Source organism: Alexandromys fortis, unplaced genomic scaffold, assembly GCF_014885135.2.
Source record: "Alexandromys fortis isolate MF-2015 unplaced genomic scaffold, M_Fortis_MF-2015_v1.1 scaffold_22, whole genome shotgun sequence".
Taxonomy (NCBI): Eukaryota; Metazoa; Chordata; class Mammalia; order Rodentia; family Cricetidae; genus Alexandromys; species Alexandromys fortis.
The window spans coordinates 7,447,817-7,473,160 of NW_026067900.1; the positions used below are offsets into that span (position 1 = coordinate 7,447,817).

At 42.4% G+C, this 25,344-nt stretch overlaps 1 protein-coding gene across 2 annotated transcripts in view; it reads right to left on the reverse strand.

Annotated features, from left to right (window-relative positions):
- The window catches only part of Unc13c (unc-13 homolog C), a 427,364-nt gene that overhangs the window by 194,689 nt on the left and 207,331 nt on the right, over nt 1-25,344 (reverse strand). For both annotated transcript variants that reach the window (XM_050125822.1, XM_050125813.1), the window contains 2 exons: nt 23,783-23,946; nt 7,863-8,019 (listed from right to left, as the gene is read on the reverse strand). In XM_050125822.1, the coding sequence (XP_049981779.1) occupies nt 7,863-8,019; nt 23,783-23,946 (321 nt within the window). The remainder of the gene's footprint in view (nt 1-7,862; nt 8,020-23,782; nt 23,947-25,344) is intronic.

Sequence of the window (25,344 nt, forward strand, 5' to 3'; positions counted from 1 at the left end):
ACCATTCCTACTCTCGAGGGAAGTCACTCTTCCTCTGTGGATGACAAGAAAGGGTGCAGTGCTCCTACCGGAGTGTCTCCATCATTTCTCTCTAGAATGACTCATAGTACTGCAATGCATCCGCAGAAGAAATTACAGCTCACCCCCTGTTTTAACCCTGCCTACTACCATGGGCCCCCAGAAAATTATTGACAGATTTATTAATTTCTAACCATGGAAATGAACAGCCGGTATGTGCGTGTATGAAAATATTCGCTCCCCCTTTAAAAGACATTTTCTGTTGGGAAGGAAAGAAAGACATGATAATCTGAAGGGATCAATTGTTTTGAAAGGATTTTATAATTTATCCTTGCAAACACTATAAAAATTGAGTTCTTCTTATGGCTGCCATTGGGGCTATGTCAGTATGGGACTAGTTTCTTTAATGAAGTATTTTACTGGGGAGAGGACGGAGTTGACTTAGTAAATATAAGATTGGAATCAGATGCCTCTAAAACAAGCAAGGAGAAAACATCAAACTCTCTCTCTCTCTCTCTCTCTCTCTCTCTCTCTCTCTCTCTGACACACACACACATACTCAAACACACACACACACACACTATAGGCAATGCTTTGATCTTGTCGCTGTGATAGAATAAACACTCGGCAGAAGAAGCTTATGGAGAAAGCATTTATTTACTTCTCAGTTGGAGGTTACAGTCTGCCATTGCAAGAAAGCCAAGGTCACATGAAGTTTAAACAGCTGGCCACATCTGTAGCCAAGAACAAAGAACATGTATACTCAGCTTTCTTTCTCCTTCTCTTTTTTTCTTCTTTTTTTTTCCATTTTTCTGTTTCCAAAGTCCATGATCCAAACATGGAACAGTGCTGCCCACTCTTAGACTGGGTCTTCCCACATCAGTTGATGTCATCAAGAGACCGTCCCGCTCTCTCACCACAGACATACCTATAGGTGAGCCTGATCTACACAACCTCACACTGAAACTCCTAAACTCCTTTCCCAGCTAATTTGAACTTACAGAATAATGAGTGGGTACAAGAATGACTGGGGGCAAGGCTTTACATCTTTATTCTATAAATCTCTACATCTTTAGTCTATAAATACCAAATTTCATTTTGCAGAGTATTGGCAAATGAGAATCTTTCCTTCGTTTGGGAAATGGCTGAATGGGGCATATAGGTCTTAGTCTTTGAAGTCGTTGATCTTAATGGAGTCACAGTTGAATAGAAACACAAGTTGAAGCCTTTTGACCACTTTTCACTAGATGAAGCATTCAGAATTTTCAGTGAAGTGCCGTTGTCATCACAACCACACATTAGTGAACAGAGGCGAAGCACCACCCCCGTCCTAACTCCCGTGGAGTAAACGTGGAAGCAGAACATATAAACTTTGCCTCCCAGAAACTTCTGAAGCAGGCTAAGATCACCCTGTGTAGCAAAGCTACGGAGACATGAAGATGAACTTAGCATCTTAGATATTCCATTGCCTGTCCCAACCACATGTTCCCGAGGAGGCAACAAGCCACGTCGAACTTTATTACTGCCCCTTACATTTCCTTCCAGTTTTTACATGGAAAATCAAGATGGAAGCATTGCTACAGTCGAGTGTTCAGGGCCACAGTAAAGTTAATCACTCGAGTGACTATAAACATTGATCTGATTCATGTCACATCTCTGGAAGCTGGGCCTGACTTCTGTGATTGGCACAAATCAAGACAGTTGACCTGACGGCTGCACTGTGCCTTGCCCCGAATCGCTGATCCCATTCCACTCGGCAGGGCTGGCTGAGCTGGCTGCTGCCCAGCATCTATTTCTCTACTGCTCTTCAATAAGAGAATTTCATGTGGTGTGTGTGCCCAGCAGGAAATGCTTACCTTCCCAGACTTCATTAGAGAATGGCCATGCCGAGAGCATAGTCTTGGACAATGAGACAGACTGAGTTTATTAAGGAGGAAAAACTCAGTTTTCTCTTATCAATTAATTACTGATTGAAAAGACCTAAGACAGAATGCTTGGCAAGATTTGTTCATGTTAGTAGTATTTGAAAAAGAATCCTTTATTGAGGGCAGCTTTTAGTCTTATTTTTCTTTGCTCTTTGTGATTCACTTTAATTGAGAAAGTCTAGATGATAAAGCCTAGTTTTTGCCTACAAGCTAAAGAAGCTAAGCAAATGAGAGAGCCATGTGCTATTGGATTCCCATGTCTGTCCTATCTATCCATAAGTGTGCATGTACGTATCTGTGTTTGAGTACATGTGTGTATGGGAATGTGTGGAGGCCAGGAGACAATATTGGGTATCATTACTCATTCCTCATCACCTGCCATTCTTTTGAAATGGGGTCTCTCACTAACCTGGAACTCACCGAGTAGACTAGCCTGGCTTGTAAGAACCCCAAGAATATACCTGTTTCCTCTACCTTGATACTGGGTTTCTTAGTTACATACATTTATTTATTTATTTATTTATTTATTTATTTATTTATTTATTTATTTATGGTTTTTCAAGACAGGGTTTCTCTGTGTAACAGCATAGCTGTCCTGGAACTAGCTCTTGTAGACCAGGCTGGCCTCAAAGTCACAAAGATCCACCTGCCTCTACCTCCCGAGTGCTAGGATTAAAGGCGTGCACCACCACTGCCTGGCTCTTAGTTACTTTATTATTGCTGTGATAAGACACCATGACAAAGGCAGATTATAGAAGAGTTTATTTGGGGCTTTCAGTTTCAGAGGGTGAGTCCCTGACCATCATGATGGGGAGCAAAGGAGCAGACAGGCATCTCACTGGAGCAAAGCTGAGAGCTTACATCTGAGATAACAGAGAGAGAGAGAGAGAGAGAGAGAGAGAGAGAGAGAGAGAGAGAGAGAGAGAGAGAGAGCTTACTGGGAATGACATGGGTTTTTGAAACTTCAAAGCCTGTCTCCAGTGACATACCTCCTCTGAAAGACCACACCTCCTAATTCTTTCTGAAGAGGTCCATCAACTAGAGACCCAAGCATTCAAATACATGAGACCATGGGGGCCATTCTCATTCAAACCACCACACTGGGATTACAGGCATGTGCCACCACACTTGACATCATATATAGGTTCTAGGATCAAACTCAAGTCCTTGTGTTTTCAAGGCAAGCACTGAGCCATCTCTTCAGCCCCTATCTATAGTTTCAAAAAATTACAGCCCTGGGCTACACTACCCCAGTATTTCTTGGCCCCTAGACTTGGGTTATGTATGGCGGAGTCTATTTAGCTGGACTTGTGTCTGTGAGGTTCTGTCTTGTGGGGATGCTCAGAATTCCGACTGAAAGAGCTCTCAGATTGCTTTTCCCCACCCTGGTTTCCAGGGCTCTGCTGGAAACTTAACATGCAAGGAAGAGAGAAGACTGGAGAGAGAAATCTGCTGGGCTTGTAGTCACCGACTCCCAAATCACATCTGATGAAGCAAAATTAAAAGCGTTCTGTTGATTGAATTTTCAAAGAGATTCTTTGAACAGCAGGGACAGCTCGAGATGTAATTTTGTTTACCGTACTTCTGTTTAACTAGGGTGAGATCACCTTTGAGAAAGCTGAGGGGGAGTAAATAAGAGGCCGGGCGATTAAAACATGTTTCTCCCAAGGGTCGCGGCACCACACTGGGAACAGCCAGATTAGTCATCTCCTTGTAGTAGGTAAGGGCCATACTTGTCTGGTGGGTAAATCATCATAACGATACTTGGTATTATCATTTATCAAAACCCCAGCTTTACTTAGGTGGTTAAAGTACCGAGGCCAGTAGCCAGCAGGCTGTCTGAGCATCCTAGAGAGTAACTGTGTTTGACTTTGGGGATTCTTTCACTATCCCAATCTGACGCTGGCATGGTAGCCTTTGCTAGATGAGATACCAATGTTTTGGACATGGCTATTTTTTTTCAATAAAACTTTATGGGTGAACAGCAAAATTGTAATTTTATGTAATTCTCATGAACCACAAGTTCATAATCTTCTTTTGTTTTTTAAATAACATTTAAATGCATAAAAATCATTCTTAACTCATGAGCCATATAAAAGCTAATAGGTGGGTTGGACTGGGTTCATCAGCAGAGGGAAGACTCAGGGAGAGGGAATGGTTACTTCATAAGTACTTGTTTAGAAAGCACCCCCGCCAGGGTCCTGGGAATGATGGGAAGAAAAGTTCCTGTTATGAGTGGGTACCAGGTTCCATGCAGCCTCAGCTTTTTTTATCCACTCCTATCTCTGTCTTGGTCACAGTGTAGTTGAACTGAGATGGAAACTGACCCTGCTCGAATTTCAGGGCCTTCACTTGCTTTAGCATCTCTTGGAGGATCCTGCCTATGGAAGTACTCATGTGACCTCAGGTTTGTGAAAGAATGCCAGAAATAAGATAAAGAATATCCTGACATGGGCTGGAAATATCTCCATCCAGATTCGTCAAAATCAAAAACTCGGTAAGAAGAAAAGCATTTTAAATAGAATGAGTAAGGGTTCTTAATAATTTTATGGTTGTTAATCATAAAAATATAGTGGGAGTGGCCTCTTTGTTTCTTACTGATTTGAGATTCCATCTTACACATATCAGAATGGTTAAGATTAAAAAAAAACACATGATAGCTCATGCTGGAGAGGATGTGGAGCAAGGGGAACACTCCTCCATTGCTGGTAGGACTGTATACTTATGAAGTCACTTTGGAAATCAGTGTGGTGGTTTCTCAGAAAACTGAGAACCAACCTACTACAAGACTCAGAAATACCACTCTTGGGCGTATACCCAAAGGAGGCTCAACCATACCACAGGACACTTACTCAGCCATGTTCGTAGTAGCTTGATTTGTAATAGTCAGAACCTGGAAACAGCCTAGCTGTCCTTCTGCTGATGAATGAATAAGGATAATGTGACAAATTTTACACACTATTACTCAGTTGTTTAAAACAAGCACACTAGGAAATTTGAAGGCAAATGAATGGAACTAGAAAAAAATAAATTTGAGTGAGGTAACCCAGACCAAGAAAGACAAACATGGGAGGTTATAAAATAAAGAATAACTACGTTATAGGCTACAGACCCAAAGAGACTAAATAACAAGGAAGGTTCATGGTGGGGGGGGGCACCCATATCTCCCTCGAAGGGGAAATAGAGATTTTGTGAATGGACTGAGGACGGGGAGGGGGGAAGGGAACATGAGCGATAAGGTTGGGGGGATGCAACAGAGGGAAGAGTGCTGAGGGGACCTGCTGGGGGACATTTCAGTGCTGGGTGGAAGCCTTGCACAGGGGAATCTCTCAGGAGTCCACAGGGAGGACCCCAGATTAGACTCCTTGTAATAGTGGATAAGTAACCTGAACTGGCCATCTCCTGTGACCAGACTGGTCCCTGGCCCAATTGTCATCAGAGACTCCATCCAGCAACAGATGGAGACAGATGCAGAAACTCACAGTCAAACCTTAGGAGGAGTTCAGGAATCTCACGGAGGAGGAGAAGAAAGGCATGTAGGAGAGAGAGGGGTAAAGGACACCAATGGAAGGCTCACTTAATCAACTAACCTGAGCTAATTGGGTTCACAAAGACTGAACCGACCAACCAGGGAGTCTGCATGGGACTGATCTAGGCACTCTGCATATATGTTACAGTTATGTAGTTTGGTCCCCTTGTGGGACTCCTAACAGTGGGAGCAGGAGATGTTTCTTGACTCTTTCACTGGAATTTGGGACACTACTACCCATACTGGGTTGCCTTGCCCAGCCTTAATACATTGGGAAGTGGTTAGTCTAACTGCAACTTGATATGCATATTTTATTGACAGTCACGAGAGACCTTCCTTTTTCTGGATGGAGACAGAATAGCTAGAAATTGGGGGGTGGGAGTGGTTGATACAGGGGAGGGGGCACAGCTTTGGGAGGGGAGGATGGGGGGAGGCTGAGGCTGGGAAGAAAATTAATAGATGAATAAAAAAATAAAATTAAAAAGAAGGCATTGTGAAGATAAATTCTAGATTAGAATTTAAAAATCACGATCTTCTCTGATGTGAAAGACTGAATGATTTTTTTTCTTTCTTGTAAAAATACTTCACAAATTTTGTCCCACAAAGAAATGGTCAAATAACATAAAGTCGGAACCCATAAAAGAATTCTCCATGGTGTGAGAGGCAGAGAATGAAAACCTTCAGTTTCCTTTCCCGGAGTTTGTGCTGCTAACGGTGTCTGCCACAAATGTTAATTTTACAATGGATTTCCTGCTGAAAAACTTACTTTCTTCTTTAAGAGTATCCTGTCAAGTTATGTAAGCTTTGTAAATAAAAACTTGGATGTGTCTGTCTATACACATGTCATGGTAAGTCGTGAGGAAACAATAACGGGGCTGGAGAGACTGCCCAGTGGTTACCAGCATTGACTACTCTTGCATAAGTGGTGGAGCAGGTGTCTAGGGAGTGTAAGACTCAGAAAAGGCTTTCTCTTTTTTATTTTCCAAGACAGAGTTTCTCTACGTAACCCTGGCTGTCTTGGAAGTCCCTATATAGAACAGACTGGCCTTGAACTCAGAGATCTGCCTGTCTCTGCCTTCTGAGTACAGGAAATAAAAGTGTGCACCACCACGCCCAGCTTGAAGAAAGCTTTTTCAAATGCACTATGTTTGGGTGGGGGGATTTGAAAACTCTGGGTTATACCTTAAAGAAGGTTTAAGAAATGACTATATACCCATCACGGTATCTGGAATATCTACTTTAGTCCTCAGATGAATTAGAACTCAGGGCTCCAAAGTGGAGGCAGGAGATAGTATAGTTGATATCTTTGGTTTAGGAAACAGGATTATACTCCAAAGTGAGAGAAAAATACACAGCCATATGCTTGACCTCCAATTAATCCAGTTATGATTTGATTAAATGTCTCACTTTTTTTGTTTCTATCCCACAAGATGTTATTTGATTTGCAAAATGACATTTGCTGTAAGCAAGTTGCTACTGAGATGTGAAATGTGCCGAAGTCAATGTGTTTTCTTCTCTCTGGGTCAGTGTGAAGTTGAAAGCGTGGCATCCAATTTTCCTCCAGGTGGTTTTTATGGCAGATGTTAATCACGAAACTGCATCTTCTAGGAGGCAGAAAGGCGCCATGTTCTGCAAGCCTGGCTTGTTCTCCGCAGTGTACACAGGCAGAATAGAAACAGATCCATTTCATAACACAGCATGGTTTACATTATAGGCAAAGTCCCCAGACAACAGGTTCTGTTTCCAAGGTGACGCCTTTATTACAAAAGTCTTCCCTGGTCTGGAATTTGACCATCACAGTATTTTTATTGAACTAGCTCCAGAATGTTCTTTAGTCCTGGTCCTTGCAAAACTTGATCTATCTAACATTACAATCTATAACATTGACAGTATATTGTTTATATTATAGTAAGCCAGGAAGGACAAACCTCTTATACCTCATATAATTCTAGAATCCTCATATTTTGCATATTAGATTATAGAATCTTAAATCTCATTTGATCCTTACCTCACATTTTGGAATAAGGTCAGGGTAAGACTCATCATACTCTGAGCAGGCTGAGAAACTAAGGTTCAGACGTCACAAGGGACTTGATGGTGTTATCATTATAAAACCTGTTATCCACAGCCCCAATGCTATCCTCAATGTAACCATTTTTCTTTTGATTTGTTTTCTTCTTTGGTTAAATATTCATATTCTTTTTTCCTAAGGTACCAGATCAGACTTGTTTTGTTTACCATGTTAGGTTATGGGGACTCATTATATACTAGATATAATTTAATTGGGGTAGGGTGGGAATGTAGAGAATATCTGGGGTCTGAAGGCCCTTGAAAATCTGGCAACCATAGACTAGTTGAAAACTTAGAGCTCCAAAAATAATTACACTCACCCCAAAGTTTGTAGCGGCGAAGCGATCCGAGGCAGAAACCTGCACGTTAGTGGAGACAGTTGTGTGAGCATAGAAAGCGTTGATGTTCGCCAGCAGGGCACTCATGACCGCAGGGACACCCGGGCACATGTACTTAGAAGACAGACATGAAAAGTGCCTGAAATGTTTTAAAACACAAGACACACAGTGCTTTAAAAGTGGAAGCTAATTCACGTACAAGCCCGCCCTTTCATGTTGCCATTAAGTCATTCCTCAACTGTAGCCAACGCTCCAACAGTTTTTGGGAGAGCAGACATGTTCAGCCTCTTCGAAAATTCATATTCACACTGGTGACGCAGCTTGATTAGAAAATGACCTCTCGTGGGGTTACGGGCAGTTTCTTTGAACTACATGGGTGCTCGGTGCTAAAAACCAAGGCCAGGTCCCTGCAAAGTTCAGCGTGCTGGAACAACAGCGGTGGGCACAGGGTCACCCCAAGGCCCCACTACCTTCAGCTATTTAAGAGCCTAAAATGCCACATGCCACCCAAACGCCATTGGCCTCTGTCTCCTCCTCACGGTGCCTTCTGTTTTGCAGCAAGCGGCCCCACTTTCACTCCTACTGGTTCACACCTGACTTGAGTGGCACCTCTGAATTTTCCCAGGCTTCAAGGGCCTCTATCAGCAATTCTGCTTTCCAAGCGCTTTGTTATAGACAGGATTCAATTAGACAAACAACTGAATCATGCCAGGCCTGGGCACAGAGGTTCTCGATTGAAACCTCGAATAATAGAGTCATTTACGACATGAAAAGCAACAAGAGCTTTTTTTCTGTCTCTTCTCTCAAGGAAATCTGTCTCGTGTGAACTCTATCAAAAGATTGTCACGCTGAAAGTGTGGCATGTGATAAATTTGAAAGACAAAATGCACACGGCAGAAAAAGAGTCTTCTTACCACAATTTGACCCCATTTGCTCAGATATTTTAGCAATTTGTCTCCCATCTCGGCAATTCGGCATTGTGTGTTACTGAATGCCTAAGTGGGCTGTGTGTACGCGAAGGCGCGTCATGTCATGAGTGGCATCCCACAAAGCAAGCCAGTGTCTGTCCTGACAATGTGGCCACGTTTAGCTCACAGCTGGGCTGGGTTCCTATCTATCTCCTCTTTCCTGACCCTAGCTGATGAACGTAGGTTGAAGCTGTGGTCCTTGAGAATCAGAAGTGACAATTTATGTCCTAAGAGTTATATGATGTCTGTCATTTAACCATGGGAATATAAATGTATTTATGTTTTTAAATTATTATTTCTGAGATTATTAAAATTTATTAATATTCACAAGGAATACCACAAATGAGAGTCAATGATATGGCTCGGTGGGTAAGGGCTCTTGCTGCCACACCTCACAAACTGAGCTCCATCCTGGAACCCATGTGGTGGAAGGAGAAACAGATTACTAAGTTGTCCTTGGACCTCCACACACATGCCCTACGGTACATACATGATACCTCACACACATTTGTACATACAGACATCTATACACATAGTTAATATATAAATATAATCAAAAAATTAAAAATGAATGCTGTAGTAATACAAAATTATGAAAGTATCTTTTATATCTCTTACAGGACTGGAACTTTTACTAGACGTCACAGATAGAATTAAGAACATCTTGAAGTCCCAGAAGACAGAAGAATGCTATTCCACTGTGTTCTCAGCCTGTTTGTTTAACCTGCTTTCAAGAGGGCAATGTAACACTAACCTTACTTGCCTTGGATTTTCCATGTAATCAACTTTTACAGTGTAAGCTAATGCACGCTGTAATCTTAAATTGTGTGCTCTTCTGTGCCCTGACCCAGAACAGTGCCTTTGTCCCGTTTGCTGACAGCAGCAAATCCAGAGGTGGGAAGCAATCTTCTAACCATGAGTATCTTCTATAACGTAAAACACAGCACTTGGACATTGGTTAATACAGTGTCATTTCCAATGCTGGTTGTCATCTGGGTCATTTGTGGGTCAGCTGGAGTCAGGGCCTTAATCCCTGTAAAACTGTTAAAGATGTCTGTTAACAATCCCATTCCTTCCCCGTGTGATGCTTTCTATGATGGCCAATAAAAGAGAGAGAGAGAAAAATTCTCCTTTTAAAAGATGGAAATGCATAGACACACAGAAACATACAGACATAGACAGTCACATGATACTTTTACAGACAGACATACATGAACACATATAGACACAGACACACAAAAGACAGACACACAGGGACAGTCACAGGTAAAGGCACAAGGGCTAATTCACAAGACAGCCTTCAGGAAGGCACAAATTCAGACCCATGCAACAGACTGACAGGGTACAGAAGACACAGGGAGCATGAAGTAGATAATTCAAATCTGTGCCCACTCTTGGCTAAATGACTCCAAGGGGAAGCGCTTTTATTTCTTTCCTTAATGCGAAACTGATGTATTATTGGTGACTTGGAGTTAATCATTAATGCACTTAGCCCACACAGAATACCACAAACGATAGAAAAATTATTTCAGGAAGAAATTTTAAAACCTCAAAGTGAGGCCATAGTGTTTTTCCCTGACCCCCAAATTTCATAAAATTAGATTTATTAGACTCTAATCATAGACCAAGAATTATAGAATGCTAAATGCCTAAACATGACAGTTTGGGAGATAATAGAAAAACAGGCATATCCAGGAAGAAGTAGAGACATGACATCATAGTCAATTGCAAAATAAACTTTACTGAAACTCTGAAGCTGGAAGTGTGTCATTTTGAAATGGATGGTGTCACAAGAGCAATGTAGTTCTTGGTTTCAAAATAATATACCCAGGCAGCAACGCAGCTCACTGGGTTAAGGTACTTGCCAGCAAGCCTGATGACCCGAGCACAATCCCCAGGACCCACATGGCAGAAGGAGAGAAGCAGCTTCTTTAAGTTCCCTGCCAACCTTTGCACACATGGCATGGCAAGCACTCTTGCAATAAATGAAGAAAATGTAATCAAAATGAAAACAAACCTATACCGCCAGATTACCCAGGCCTCATTTCTTCTAGCTGCCTCCCGCCGTGGGCTCAGGTGGGCCACGGGTTAGAGCAGACAAAATTAGGGTACAGGACACAGCCCCACAAGTCCAGTCCACAATCAGGGAAAAGGACGGCCAGAGGGGCTTAGGCTGAGAGGCCAGGTAGTGAACAGGGAAGAATGAGAAGGCTGGTGTCCCCATGGTTGCTGAAAATGTACAAGGTGAGCTCTGGTCGACAGCAGTGAGCCTCCTTGCACACCGCCAGGGACTCGGGGCACATAACAGATGGGAAGCAACTGTGAGAACCAGACAGAGTGCTGTAGAGACACCAAGTGAGATACTACCAACCCAGACTGAAGAGGCTCAGGAAAGAATTCATAACAGAGCCTGGCCTGTGAGTTAGTGATGACGAAGAGATCCAGAAGCCATACAAAGGACTTGATTTCATGGAGAAAGAATTTGCTCAGGGAAATGAAACAGTGCAAACTAATGAAGACACAAATGTATGTAGTCAACTCCATTGACCATGAGTGGAGAGTGCCAGACCAGTACGGCCAGAGGTCTGTCTGTGTGTCTGTGTGCCTGTGGGTTTATGTGGAGTTTTGTGCCATAAGTTAGGTCAACTTCATCATCACATCTTCATAGATCAGAGGGCTTTAGCAAATAAAGATCAAATTTTCTCAGAGAGAATGCAAGCTATAAAATCATCTTCTAGAAGTCAAACTCCCTCTCCATGTAGTGGAAGCAACATCATCAGATCTACACTTTTAAGGGGTTACTTTGGGTGTGAGAATTCAGGAGTATCCGTTTGAGAGAGAGGAAGGGAGAAAAGGGGTCCAAGGAAGAAGCTACCTGAGTGTCCCTCCCCACCTTTTTTGTGTTAATGATGCTGTCATGAATGTGGCATGCAGAGAGACTTAATGATTTGGGTTTCATTATGGTGTCTAGTCAAACTGCATGAAGGGAAGATGTCTCTCAAGACATTGACTTCACCTCATTGAAATCACCTTCCTCTCTTTCTGGGACTGTATGTTGTGGCTATACCTGTGTGTGCAGTGATGCTGTCCTTGCTGAGACTGTATTTAATACAGGGATTTCCCACACCTGAGGGTGTACCAATGGGCTTTTCTTAATGAAAATAAAACGGCAGGAGCTAAAGGCGTCTACACAGAGTTAAGGGGGAACAAGACGAGTGCTCAGCTACCCTGATAGGACAGTTGATTATTATATACAATTACTTCAGGAGCGTTTGCCTGTGGTACACGGCAGTAATGTTGTAATGCTGACCATCAGTGCTCTGCTGAGAGCGATGCTTTAAATCATTCAGAACATTAGGCAAGCATTCATCCCAAAGAACTGACAGAAATATCTTATCCTTTGATTAATACTGAAATGAGGCAATTTCTGGGGTATGACAGACAGTAGCTAGAGGCACAGGAGCCACCCTCTAAATCTTCCCGAAGGCTCCCATTATATCAGGAAGGAAGTCAAATCCTACCAGCCCTGGAAAGTAGGAGTACCGTTTAATGATTTCTAGCACTAAGGAGCAACTTTTCCTAACTACCGGGAAGCTTGCTGGACTGAGAAAAACTCAATGACAGGTTGGCGTCTTAGCTATTAAGAATTAGTTGACCAACAAGAAGTGGGATGGCATGGCTAGAGGCTGCTCACTGTATGTCTTTGCAGCAGAGACCGGGGTCTACCACATCTCAGCAAGGTTGCCCAACAGACTCTACTCCATGGTTAACTGTCTCCTGTGGAGGAGAATATTTTCTCATTTCCCACACCTACTCTGTCCATACGCACCGAAGACGATACAACTCCTAATCGCATCTGTGCAATAGGGGATGGGCACAGGGGTAGGAAGCTCCTTAGAGTGAAAGGGGGAGAGAGGGCTGGCAAAAGGCAGATTCCGGAGACGAGAGTCGATGTTTCATGTATCACTTTAGCAAGACAAAATCCATGGATTGTGGGTGATGGGAACTAAGCGCAGGTCCTTTCAAGAGCAGTCAGTGCTCTTAACCACTGAGCCATCTCCCCAGCCCCTGTATTGTATTCTAAAAGGATGTGCAGAGAAAATGTGACAATGTTCTCACAGCAAAATGATAGGTATGTAAGGCAGACCTTGTATTTGGCACACACAGATTGACTCATTACCAATGCAAGTCCAATTAAGATTGCACATGGTGGATACAATTTTGTCTGTCAACTATGCATGAGGCAACATTTAAAATGAACTAATGAGATAATGGTATGCTCTGACACCAATGGACTACTGAAATCGTATCAGATTCTGTCTCTGGACTCACTGCATTTTCTGCATTTCACTGCAAAAGAAGAATAACATCAAAATTTTACATGTCCCTTTGGGAGAAGTTATTCTTAGTTACATAAACTGTGGGCATTACAGGATGTGCCGTCTTTGTTTTAAGGACATAGTATAGCAACTTTTATGAAAGTTTTACTTTTATTTATGCGTATGTGTAGGAGTTTGTGTCCCCGAGTCCAGTGCCCACAGAGGCCAGAACAAAGGGTCAGATCTCCTGGAGCTGGAGTTAAAGGAAGTTGAGAGTCATCTTGGGAACAAACTCAGGTCCTTTGCAAAAGCAACAAGTGCTCTTGACAGCTGACCCATCACTTTAACTCCACCAGTATTTTGTGGATGAACAGTACATAAGGCGACTAGAATGACACAATGCTAACAATTTTTAGATTCTTGGAAAAGATTTTGGTAAGAAAATGAAAGATAAAAGGTAAAATGGTAGAAATACACCAAAACCAGTTTGTTCCCCAAGACTCAGACTGAAACCTTCTCAAGTGATCAGCATTAAATACTCTAGCCTCTTACTAAAGAGAAATTCAAATATTTTTTAATTGCTTCTTCTTAGTTCTAAAGCACAAAGACTTCTCAATGGAGGCTGTGGATGACTAGATCTTAATCATGGGGTGAGGAAGAAGAGAATGTGAGGGGGAACATGCAGATCACAGAAAGATGGAGAATTTAGCAAAATGCCAACAGTTGTTCCCCTCCCAGCAGCTACTCTCTTCTCAGCAGCTACTCTCTTCTCAGCAGCTACTCCCTTCCCAGCAGCTAATTCCCTCCCATCAGCAACTCCCCTCCCACCAGCTATTCCCTGTCTTTCCTCCCTCTACATACCTAGATTTGCCCCATCCACTTACACAAGCATTTAGCACAAATTCATCATGATCTTCTTTGTATTTCATTTCTTCTTCATCCTAAACTAGGAGCCCAGTGGAGGCAGAAGCCATCCCTACTATTGAGTCCTAATGATCTTTTCTTGCTGTGGCCTAAATCTGTCCCCTGTGAGGACAGAAGTTTCTATGAGGAGACTTTTTTTTAATGCTTTGACATTTTGAGGAGGTACGGTCTTTAAGATAGACAGTGGGATTCTCACAATTAACCCAACAGTAGCTTTATAAAAAGTGGTCCAAAGAGACCGTGTCACCCTGAAAATACTGTGAGAACACAGCAGAAAGAGTCTTCCATGAATCAGGAAAATACCTTTCACAGGACAACCATCATCATGGACTTTACTTTTGTAGCTCATTGGCCATCCTGTAGGTGAGCTCCAATTTCAATGAGAGGCAATTTCAATTGCCTCAAAATATATGGTGGGGAGTGACAGAGGAAGCTACCTAACATGGACCATTGGTCTCCATATGTATTCTCACACAAACGCACATATATACATGAACAAATACATACACCAATCATCTTACTACATAGAATGAAATTCCATTCATGTTCTTGGAGGTGATAGAACATTAAAAGGAAAAAAATTATAAGCTCAAACAAATGAGAAATATCAAGGCATGCTATTGTGATGGAAATAGTAGCATGCTTGACCTCGAGAAGCAATACACAAATACGCATAGAGTGGTGTGCTCCTTGGACAGAGGGAGCAGACCTCTGTGCTCATCGTTGTAAGCTAGAATGTTCCTTCTGTTGTCGATTGACATGGGCATACAGTCTTCAGTTTTCAATTGCTCACTTGTTTCGATAGGAGAGCTACAATCTCTATTTCCATGAAAACTCAAAGAAAACAGCAAGGGCACAATTTTATTTAACAGACGGGACAGACAAACTGCCCCTGATAGGAAGTGGCCTGCGGTAAAGGGGAGTGTGTTTACAGGCAGCAGGATGTAATAGAGAGGTCTGGGAAGCTGAGTCTTAAAGTTTAGGTTATTTACCAGCAGAATAGCATCTGCTTCCCCTATATTCTGAGAACTACTCAGGAGAGAGATCTGACGATACACTCAGACTCTGACTGATAATGCTTCCCCTCAATTATCCATCTCCAAGTCTATCCTCAAAAGAAGCATGAATGCACTATAAGAAACAGATCAGTCTCCATTAGGAGGAAGATAATGATGCAATCGAGGGATCTGGCTTGTTGAAATAGGAGCGGCGGGGCTGCGTCCCCAACACCCCGGCCGCTTGGCTAGCTCATGCCCGAAATAACAACACACAAACTGTATTCATTTAAAGAACTGCTTGGCCCATGAACTCTAACCCTTACAGGCTAATTCTCGCACCTGGACTAGCCCATTTCTAATGATGTGTGTAAGCACCCCAAGGTGTGCTTACCAGGAAGAGTCTAGCCTCCGTCCATCTTTGCGTCTACCTGGGAGGGCTGAGCATGGCGTCTCTGCTCCCGAGCTGTCGGCTCTCTCCCCGGAAGCAGAGCAGAGTCTGACCTCACTTCCTCTTCTGCCCAGAATTCTATTCTGTTTACTCCTCCCATCTATGTTCCAGCCATGAGGCCAAGCAAATGAAATCAACAGATTGATATATGACACTCCCACATCACTTCCCCTTTTTCTGTTTAAACAAAAAAAGAAGGCTTTAACTTAACATAGCAAAATTACATATAACAAAAGTTATCAAGTAAAAATTACAATAATCTATATCATAACTAAGGAAAACTATAACTATAACTAACTATTCTTAACTCCATCAAACAGTCCAGAAAGATACAATATTACCTAAGCAAATAAGAAATAAGCAAACTCAAACTCTAGAAATGACAGAGACATCTCGCTGCCTGGACAGTCACCCAAAGTTCCTCTGTACCGTTGGGGCATCCATCTTCGGCCTACAGGCCCATAGTTTCCAGCAGACATTTCCACAAAGCAGGAAATTTCAAAGGCAGTCACTATCTGCTTGTCCTGAAGAATGTCTCGCAGACTCTTTCATGAATCAGGAACCCCGAAAGATCATCTCACCTTTAGGCAAGTTCAGCAGTCCTATCTCTGTGGGTTCTCTGTGTCCAGTTTATGCAATAGTCCAGGCAAGAGCAGTTTCTTGCCCAAATGGCTGTCAAACTCCATAAGGATCCTCTTCGATGCCCATCTTCCTCTTGAAGTAGATTGGTGCTGCCAGGAGCAGAGTGTCTCATTGTCATGAAAAGTCCTAAGTTATTAAAACATTTAAAATGCCATATTCTATAATCTTTGAAGAATATGAAGAATGCCTATCTAAAATATATCTATGCACATCTAGAAAATCTTAACTAACATGACTACAAACTTGACTATTATTAATGATTATCCATTAACAACCTATATACATTACAAAATTAACCTTAAATTTAAATCACTAAAGCAAAATCCATATCAATGTAAATTATTCATACCTATATCATCTCCCCCTTTAAATGTAAAAGAACATTTATAAACCATATTTGGGAACATGGGCGCAGTTTTTTCTCTCCAAACTGCTTCCTGCTGAATGGGGGCGTCGTTAATTAGGTCTTTCATGGTATAACCTGTGTGCTAGTTTCATCTCAGTTGGCAGTTGAGCGAAGCAATTTTCTGAAGGAGTTCACAGCAACCATTCAGGAGGGCGTGGTCTATCGTACCATATCAGAATAGAAGAAATGAACAGGGTCTCATCCTCTGTGAAAACAAAATAGGAAACTCCTTCGAAAGCATCATGTCCTTAGATCCAAATTTCAAAGTCAAGGCATCAAAATCTCTACAATGGATTAGTTCAGCAGCATTTATAAACAAATATCTTTTGGCAGCTGTTGCTCCTTCCTCAGCATTCAAACAATTCAAAGAGAGCATAATAGTATACAGTATCAAGATTCTCTGTGTATTTTCCATCTTTGTACGCTTTATTTTAACCTCTATTTCGTTTATTTTTACTTTTATATTCTCTGTATCTCTTTGACCTGGAATAACTCTGTAGACCAGGCTGTCGTTGAACTCTCCGAGATCCGCCTGTCTCTGCCTCCCAGGCATTGGGATTAAAGGTGTTTGCTACCACACCTTGAACTCACAGAGGTCAATCTCCCTCTGCCTCCCAAGTGTTGTGTACTACCACACACAACTTCTCTTTTTCTTACTATTTTTTTTACTTTAAGAATTTTAACTTTTAGTCTGCATACATTTTTAACACTGTAAATCATTTAAAAATCTTCTTTGTCTTTGAATCTCTTTACTGTATATCTCTCTTTCTGACCACACGAGCCTTTAAATTACTGAGCAATATGAGTAGGATTAAAGCCGTGGCTTTGCCAGCTAGATCCAGTCCATTCCTTAGCTTTCCAGCCTCATGGCTGAGGTACCGGTTGTAGCCTTGTTTACTGCCACAACTCTATGGCGTTTCAAGGTCCCTGCCAGCCAGTGAGCTACAACAGACAACAGTCAAGTCCTCTCTCGCTAGTTGGCTCTCCTGCCTCAGTCAGAGTTTGCCCTGGCAGGACGGCCCAAAAAGCCGGCATTTTTAAACAGCACAGCTTTTTTCCTGCTACGGCTGAAAACCGAAAAGCATGCATTCAGCTTTTCACCAACACCGTTTAAGTGTTTCGTGGCAGGACCTCTTAATGAGCTGCAGGGTTTTGCAGCTGAAGCTGAGTCAGGAAGCCTCTCTTAGATGAGAGTGCTTGCTTGCTTCTAACAAGCAGAGGAGACCCTAGAAACTGCTGCTACCAAGAAAACATGCTTTACTCTTTCCTAAGCTTTTTCAGGCTTTCTGTGGATTCAGTTGTCCACACGTCTGGGCGCCATCTGTTGAAATATGAGCGGCGGCGGGGCTGCGTCCCCAACACCCCGGCCGCTTGGCTAGCTCATGCCCGAAATAACAACACACAAACTGTATTCATTTAAGAACTGCTTGGCCCATGAACTCTAACCCTTACAGGCTAATTCTCGCACCTGGACTAGCCCATTTCTAATGATGTGTGTAAGCACCCCAAGGTGTGCTTACCAGGAAGAGTCTAGCCTCCGTCCATCTTTGCGTCTACCTGGGAGGGCTGAGCATGGCGTCTCTGCTCCCGAGCTGTCGGCTCTCTCCCCGGAAGCAGAGCAGAGTCTGACCTCACTTCCTCTTCTGCCCAGAATTCTATTCTGTTTACTCCTCCCATCTATGTTCCAGCCATGAGGCCAAGCAGCTGGTTTATTATAACTTAACCAATGAAATCAACAGATTGATATATGACACTCCCACATCACTGGCTAAGCATACAGTCTCTAAGTATGAAAAGAAACTGCTAGGAAAATTCAGAAGAGTCAAGTCATTCTATTCTTTAACAAACTTGCAAGTGTACAAACTACACAGATGGGGCTTGCTTCTCCCTTCAAGCACGTCTCCCAACTTTGTGATTTTTTTTAAAACTTTATGAAAACAAAAGATTTATTTTACATGCCTACATGTATGTATGTACACCATGTACATGGAAGACAAAAGAGGGTAGTGGATCCCTGGAACCAGAGTTAGAGCAGTTGTGAGCAACCATGTGGGTGCTGTGAACCGGATCCGGGTCCTCTGGAAGAGCAGCCAGTGTTCTTAACGTCTTGAGCCAAATATTTATCCAGTCCTCAACTTTATAAATTTTAAATATTAAGAAGACAAAATTCTTAAATAAACTTGAAACTAATAGTTTTAGGTGTTTTGTTTGCTTGTTCGGTCATTATGATTTGTTGGTTCATATTCTGATGCATTATTTTTTATACACAGTAGAATTTTATTAGTTGTAAAAAATGAAATTATGCCGTTTTCAGGAAAATGGATGGAACTGGAATTCATTGCGTTAAGCAAAATAAGCCAGAATTAGAAAAACAAATACCCCACTTTCTCTCATATGCAGACTCTTGATTTACATTTAGGTGTGTGTGTGTATACAGGCATGTGTGCATGCATGAACATGTGTTTGTACACAGGCATGTGTGTGTGCATGCACATGTGTGTGTAGATTATGAAAGTAAGATGGGGACAATCAGAGAGAAGGAAGAGATTCCAAAGAAGAGGAGAGGGGGGAAAATAGGCAATGGATTGCAGGCAACATGCAAGTAGAAAGGGGGAGAAAAGGTACCAGAAAGACCAGTAGGTGTTATGGGGAAGGGCAGTGGGGGAGGGGAGCAAATAAATTCAAAGCATGATGATGTATATGTAAGAAAATGCCGTGATGAAATCTACTCCTTTGCATGGTGACTTAAAAAAATTAAAAAGCAGCAGTTTGGGGTTTCTTTCTGAAGCCCTGGCCCACAAGAAATACAGATGACAACCAAGGTGCCTTAGAAATTCTTGACGTGGCAGGTCAGGATTTACTTTTTCTTGTTGGAATGAGGGTTTTGTTCTTTACCTTACTTGATAAAGCAGGAACTTTGTAAACACATTTGTACCAGTGTGGAAAGGAATCTGACATCAAGTCTGACTAAACCTTTAACCAGCAGCTTTCAAAAGCTAACGTGTTGATGAGTCGGTTTCAGCCTTGGGAAGTCCTGTTTCGGAAAACCTTTCGCCTTCTGTGTGGTAAGAAGACAGGTGTGACACTGGCAGTCTTTCAAATAAGTTTGGCGACATAAAAAGAACCTTAACTTATGTCTCCAGCTATACTGTTCTTGTGACTATAGAGAAGGCTCACAAGCTACTTCCCCTCTGGTATGTTATGTATGCATTTGTTTCTGTGCCCTAAAGCAAGGATTCCAAAAACAATCGAGAAATACTGATGAACTATTTCATTCATGTAAATATGCGTTCATAAACTTCCCCTTTCCAGGAGATATTTTGCTTTGCCAATAATCTATTAGAAATTAACTAACATTTCAGTTACAAATTAGCATTTTGGAAGCATGCCTAAACTCTCTCCGAAAATTATTTTCAACCCCTGACAACAAGTGTCAGTATCTGAAAGTTTATTTTCAAATTGTTGCACGGGACCGGTGTGGTACGTACCAAACTATTTCAATACAACCTTACACAGTGAAGGCGTCACATACATCAATTTCATTAAATTCATCTCTTCTCCGTTATTTGCTTTTGGCAATTCAGAGATAGTGCAGGACAAAATGAGATCCAAAAATAAAGTTGATAGAAACCTCTGCTTCTGGCTCCTTCTATTTGTAAGAATGTATTCAGTTTCCAGTCTGAATCCAGAACTTCCAACGCAGTGAAGCAAAAGTGAGGACGACCAAGACTTCAATCTATTTTATTTAGAATTCAAGGCACCTCCAAGCTGCTCCCTGTGTTATATTTCTTAAATATAAGTATAGGTTTTTAACTTTTCTGGCATATTGACACACAATTAGAGACTTATATCAGTCTATAACAGCAATTAATTTCTAGCACCAATCACAGATAACTAATAAGAGTAAGCAAAGAGACTGTAATTTAGAAATAATTAGATCATCAATCAATAGATTTTTCTTCTTGCATGATAATGGAATATTTTCCATTTTCAAAGCATAATTTATCCTGGGCAATGTTAATAAGAAAAAGTGGGACACTAGGGATAGATATAGATTTTAATGAGCTGAAAAATGGCTCAGTGGGTAAAGGTACCTGCCAACAAACTCAATACCCCAAGTTTGATCCCCAAGACTCCCATGGTGGAAGGAGAAAACTGACTCCATTAAGTTGCCCTCTGACCTCAATACAGTTGCCACAGTCTGTAGCTTTCAAGTCAATTCTGAACAGAAAAAGTTTCAGCAGCAGCTGGGAAAAACGCTCCGAGGTTAAGAGCACTCACCGCTCTTGCAGAAAACCTGGGTTCATTTCCCAGCAACCCACATGGTAGCTCACAACTATCTATAATTCTAGCTTAAAGGAATCTGACAACCTCTTCTGGCTTCTGTGGGTTCCTGCACCAACATGGTGCATAAAAACTCACTGAGGTACACACGTGCACATGGAAATTAAAAGTGAACAACAATAACCCCCAAATCAGTAACTCCCTTGGACTGGGATGAAAGAGATGCTGAAGTCACTAACTGCAAGATGTGGGCAGAAGAGGGGACGGTTCAGCAGAACATAGCCACCCCTGTGTGTTTGCATAGTCTTGAACTATTTCACACTAGGACTGCAGGATGGAGCACGGCAGGGAGACAGCAGAACCCACACAGTAATTACTGTCTGGGCATTACAGAAGGAAGCAGTCGCCAGTCCTAGCTTCAGACAGGTATCCAGTGTAAACAGGGGCTTGTTAAAGTGGATTGCAAATCGGAAAACACCTCCTTGACTTGCAGGTCACTTATCAGACAAGAATCCAGAGTTTGTTAACTTCTTATTGTTGAGCTTGAGAGGTGAGACAGCATACCTAAGAAGGAGTGCTGACTCTCCTCAGCTACCTGGTAGTTACCAGTATTGTAGCCATTTTTCTCAGGATATAGAAAACAGGAAAGAATGACCCTGATGTCAGCACCCAGAGATTGTTTGCTCTAACTCCTCTGGATTATTTCCTTTGCTGGGGAGTGTTTCCATATCAGTTTGTTTACCTTGCTATTCGTAGTTGCTTTTTAGTTGTGTTCAATTTTATATTATGTGTTCTGATAAGTTACATAGCACTTGGCATGGGAGAAAACAGATGTCAAAGTCACCTTACATCTACCGGGGCGTAAAATGGATTGCCCTGACAGTGAGTCCCTGCTGCCGGATGTGGGCAGGAGAAGTGGGTGGCCATTAGTCAGAGAGATAAAAACTGAGTTTCTAGATTGTGCAGGAAGCTTCTGTTTTGTGACCTCTAAGATCTCTGGTATGTCTAAAAGTGCGTTCATTATTATTCAGAACCAGAACATTATATAAACTGAAACACCATCTACCAAAGTGTGTGTTCATGTAAATGTATGTAGGTGTTAGTGCCCACACATATGGAGGCCAGAGTTCAACATCTAGTTGCCAAAACTCTCAAGCTGACTCTACTGGCTGACCACTGAGCCCCAGGATCCTCTTGTTTCCACCTTCCCTGTACTAGGGTTACAGGGGCATGCAGCTCTGCCCAGCTCTGTAATATGGGGGCTGGAGATTTGAAATCAGGCGCCTATGCCCAGCTCTGTAACGTGGGGGCTGGGATCTGAAATCAGGTGCCTTTGCTTGTATAGCAAACAGTTTAGCCACTAGGCCATCTCTCCAGCCACTCTGTTTCAGTCCTTCAAACATGCCTTCATTCTTAGATAACTGTGTTCTGGAACCATGGCTGGCAATTAAACGCTATGAATGCTCTAGTTTAGAGAAGAGCATTGATTTTGCTCCAAATTACATAATGGCTAGTTTTGTTTACTTAGGGCAACCTACAATTACCTGAAAAAGAGAGTCTCGGTGAAGGTTTGTAGACATTGGGTTGGTCTGTAGAAAAATGTCTTAATTGGTATAACTAATGCAAGAAGACAACCCACTGGGATGGCACCATGCCCTGTGCAGGCGCTCGTGAGTTGTGTAAGACTAGAGAGATTACTCTGAGCACAAGCGAGTATGCAGGCATTCATTTTCTCTCTGCTTTTAACTGTGGGTGTGGCCAGTCATCTCAAACTGTAGAGACCTTGATTTCCTTGTAGGTCTATAATCTGAGTTCGTGAGTTGAACTAAATCCTTTCTCCCATAAGTTGCGTTTAATCCCAATGTTTTCAATCCCAGCAACAGAAATGAAAGTAGGACAAAGCCTACCATTTCTATGAATAGAATTAATAGATTACCTGGTGCATCATCTGTTCATTGCACAGGAGAATATTCCCTTGCTGTTAATATATGCATTTATATTAACATATGCCTATAAACCCCTTACTATTATACATAGTGCACAGATGATAAACTAAATACACTTACAAACATAGATCAGGTATGGAAACATCCACCATGGAAAATAGGTGACCCAATTTTAAGTCCTAGCTGATGCCCCTGTTAGGATCAGGTGTCTGTGTGTAAGCCCACTCACCATTAACCCAGTCACTGCAGCAGTGGGCTCTATCAGTACCACAGCCGCCTTTGCTTTGTTTCTAACAGTAATAATATACACACTGAAGGAAGGTCTCAGCCTAGTGCCTGACCTAAGATGCTACAATGACTTCTGCTGCTTCAGATGCTAACAGCTCTGTATACTTAGACATGCCAAGACTTTGCTTTCCTCAGATACAAAAAGATGTTCACGTTACAGAATGTTGACCCTGCTCTCAGAATATCGCATTCCATCAGCGGGACTCAGATGGATGTTTCTAAATCTCCCGCGCGAAAGATGCAAGTGAAGGATTCCCAGCTCGAAAGGGAACAAAGGCGGGAGGATGATGATGGTGGATGCTCTGATAATCACTGTCTTAATGCTGTCCTTCACAGCATAGACACATGCAAGGAAATTCTCTGTTTTGACCAATTGCATTTGGGCTAAAGAACTGAGATGAGGGCTGGCAGAACGGCTGTCAGGTAAGACGGCTTCCCAACAAGCTTGATGCCCTGAGTTTAGTTCCACTTACCTCGCTTAGTGCAAGGAGAGAAGAGACACCTGCCATTTGTCCTTTGCCTCTATAGGCACGCCATGGCAAGCACACACACACACACACACTAAGCAAATATTAATAGTAAATGTAATAACCTAAAGAATCAAGATGAAGTCTCCCCCCTTTGTTTCCACTAAATTTCAACCAAGATTTGTGCCCACTCCAACATCCTCAGTACTTACGTCATAGCTTGATAAATGGATTCAACCCCATAACGCATGGCGAACTCATCCACGATCTCTTGAGAAGCGTCATCAAAGAATACCTTCCAGGCTTCTTCGCCTTTGACCTCTGGTATTTTCACACGGCCATTAGACTTCACTTCAGTCAAGTAATGGAACAGGTTCTGAAAGTAAGCAGTTTACAGTTGTTTAGGGACTCCTCAGGATAGGCCAGGAATATTGAAGTACGCTTTTCTATAGAACATCACTGTGTTTTCACGTCAGTGTCACCAGCCTCTGAACGCACTGGGAATATCTTAGATTATATTAAACTGAATTTATTATAGGAAATCTGTCATTGCTTCTGCCTGGGAGTCTGCAGAATCAATAATTCATTTGCTGGTGCACACCCAGCCATTTCCAGAAGGAAGCAAGCATGTTTCAGTGTGAATGCTTCTACATAAGATAATATAGGTTTTCATTTGTGGGCTCTGAGTAAATTACAGTGTCCTGGTTGGGTAATGGGATGTTGGCCATGGCCACACAGATTGTCACAAATACGCCAGGAGGCTTCAGAAACAGAATGGTAAGAGCCAGGAAAAGAGTTAAGATGGAAAAGAAATGCTTGGAAACTTGACAATTAAAGAAAGCATCCCTCTGAATCCCTTTTCGCGGCTAACAAGTACAGGGGCTTCAGCCCAGAACCTTCCTATTGGTTACAGAGCTTTTATCTCCTTTTCAATTTGCCTTTGTTGGTAGGGCAGTGGGCCCAGGACGCGTGTGGAGGCCAGCTTGTGAGAGCTGCCTTTCTCTTTACACTGTGAATCCCTTGTCTGTACAGTGAGCGACCTCTCCAGTCCTCGCCTTCCTGAACTAGAAGAAAAGACCAGAGAAAGCACAGCCTAACGCACACATCTTCTTTGTTGGGTTTTCGAGGCCAGAGATCCTGGCCAAGTCTGTGGTGATTGTTGCTTTTTATTAGTCAGAGAACAGAAAGCTGCTTACTGATGGAATGCTGCCAGTGCATCAGCCATAAAATTCATCATAAACCCTACAGCTGTTTACCGTGTGGACAACTGAAACACCATTTCTTACTATTTGTTTGGTAAAAATGGTATGCAAATCTTTTCCGTGTCAATTGTTTAGAGATAGGGGTTCTCATAAACATATTTAGGAAAATTAATGTGTGAAAAAGCCATGGCAATTTGGTGGCTAGCTTAGTGTCACTCTGATACAAGTAGAATCTCCTGGGAAGAGAGTCTCAGTGAGAGGCCAGGTAGGTCATGTTGGCATGTGGGCATGTCTGTGGGGGATTGCCTCAACTGACTCACTAGAGGAGGGAAGGCCCCCTCCGAATGTCAGCAGTGCCCTTTCTCAGGCTGCACTCTGGGCTGAACACAGAGGAGAGTGAGCCCCGAGCAGCAGCGGGCATTTGCTCTCTCTCTGCTCTTGGCTGTGGATGGAAGCCACTCCTTCGAGTCCTGCCTCCTTGAGTTCCTAGCAGTGATGGACTACAACACAAACTGTGAGCCCAAACAAACCCTTTCTCTCCTAAACTGCTTTTTATCAGGCGTTTGATCACA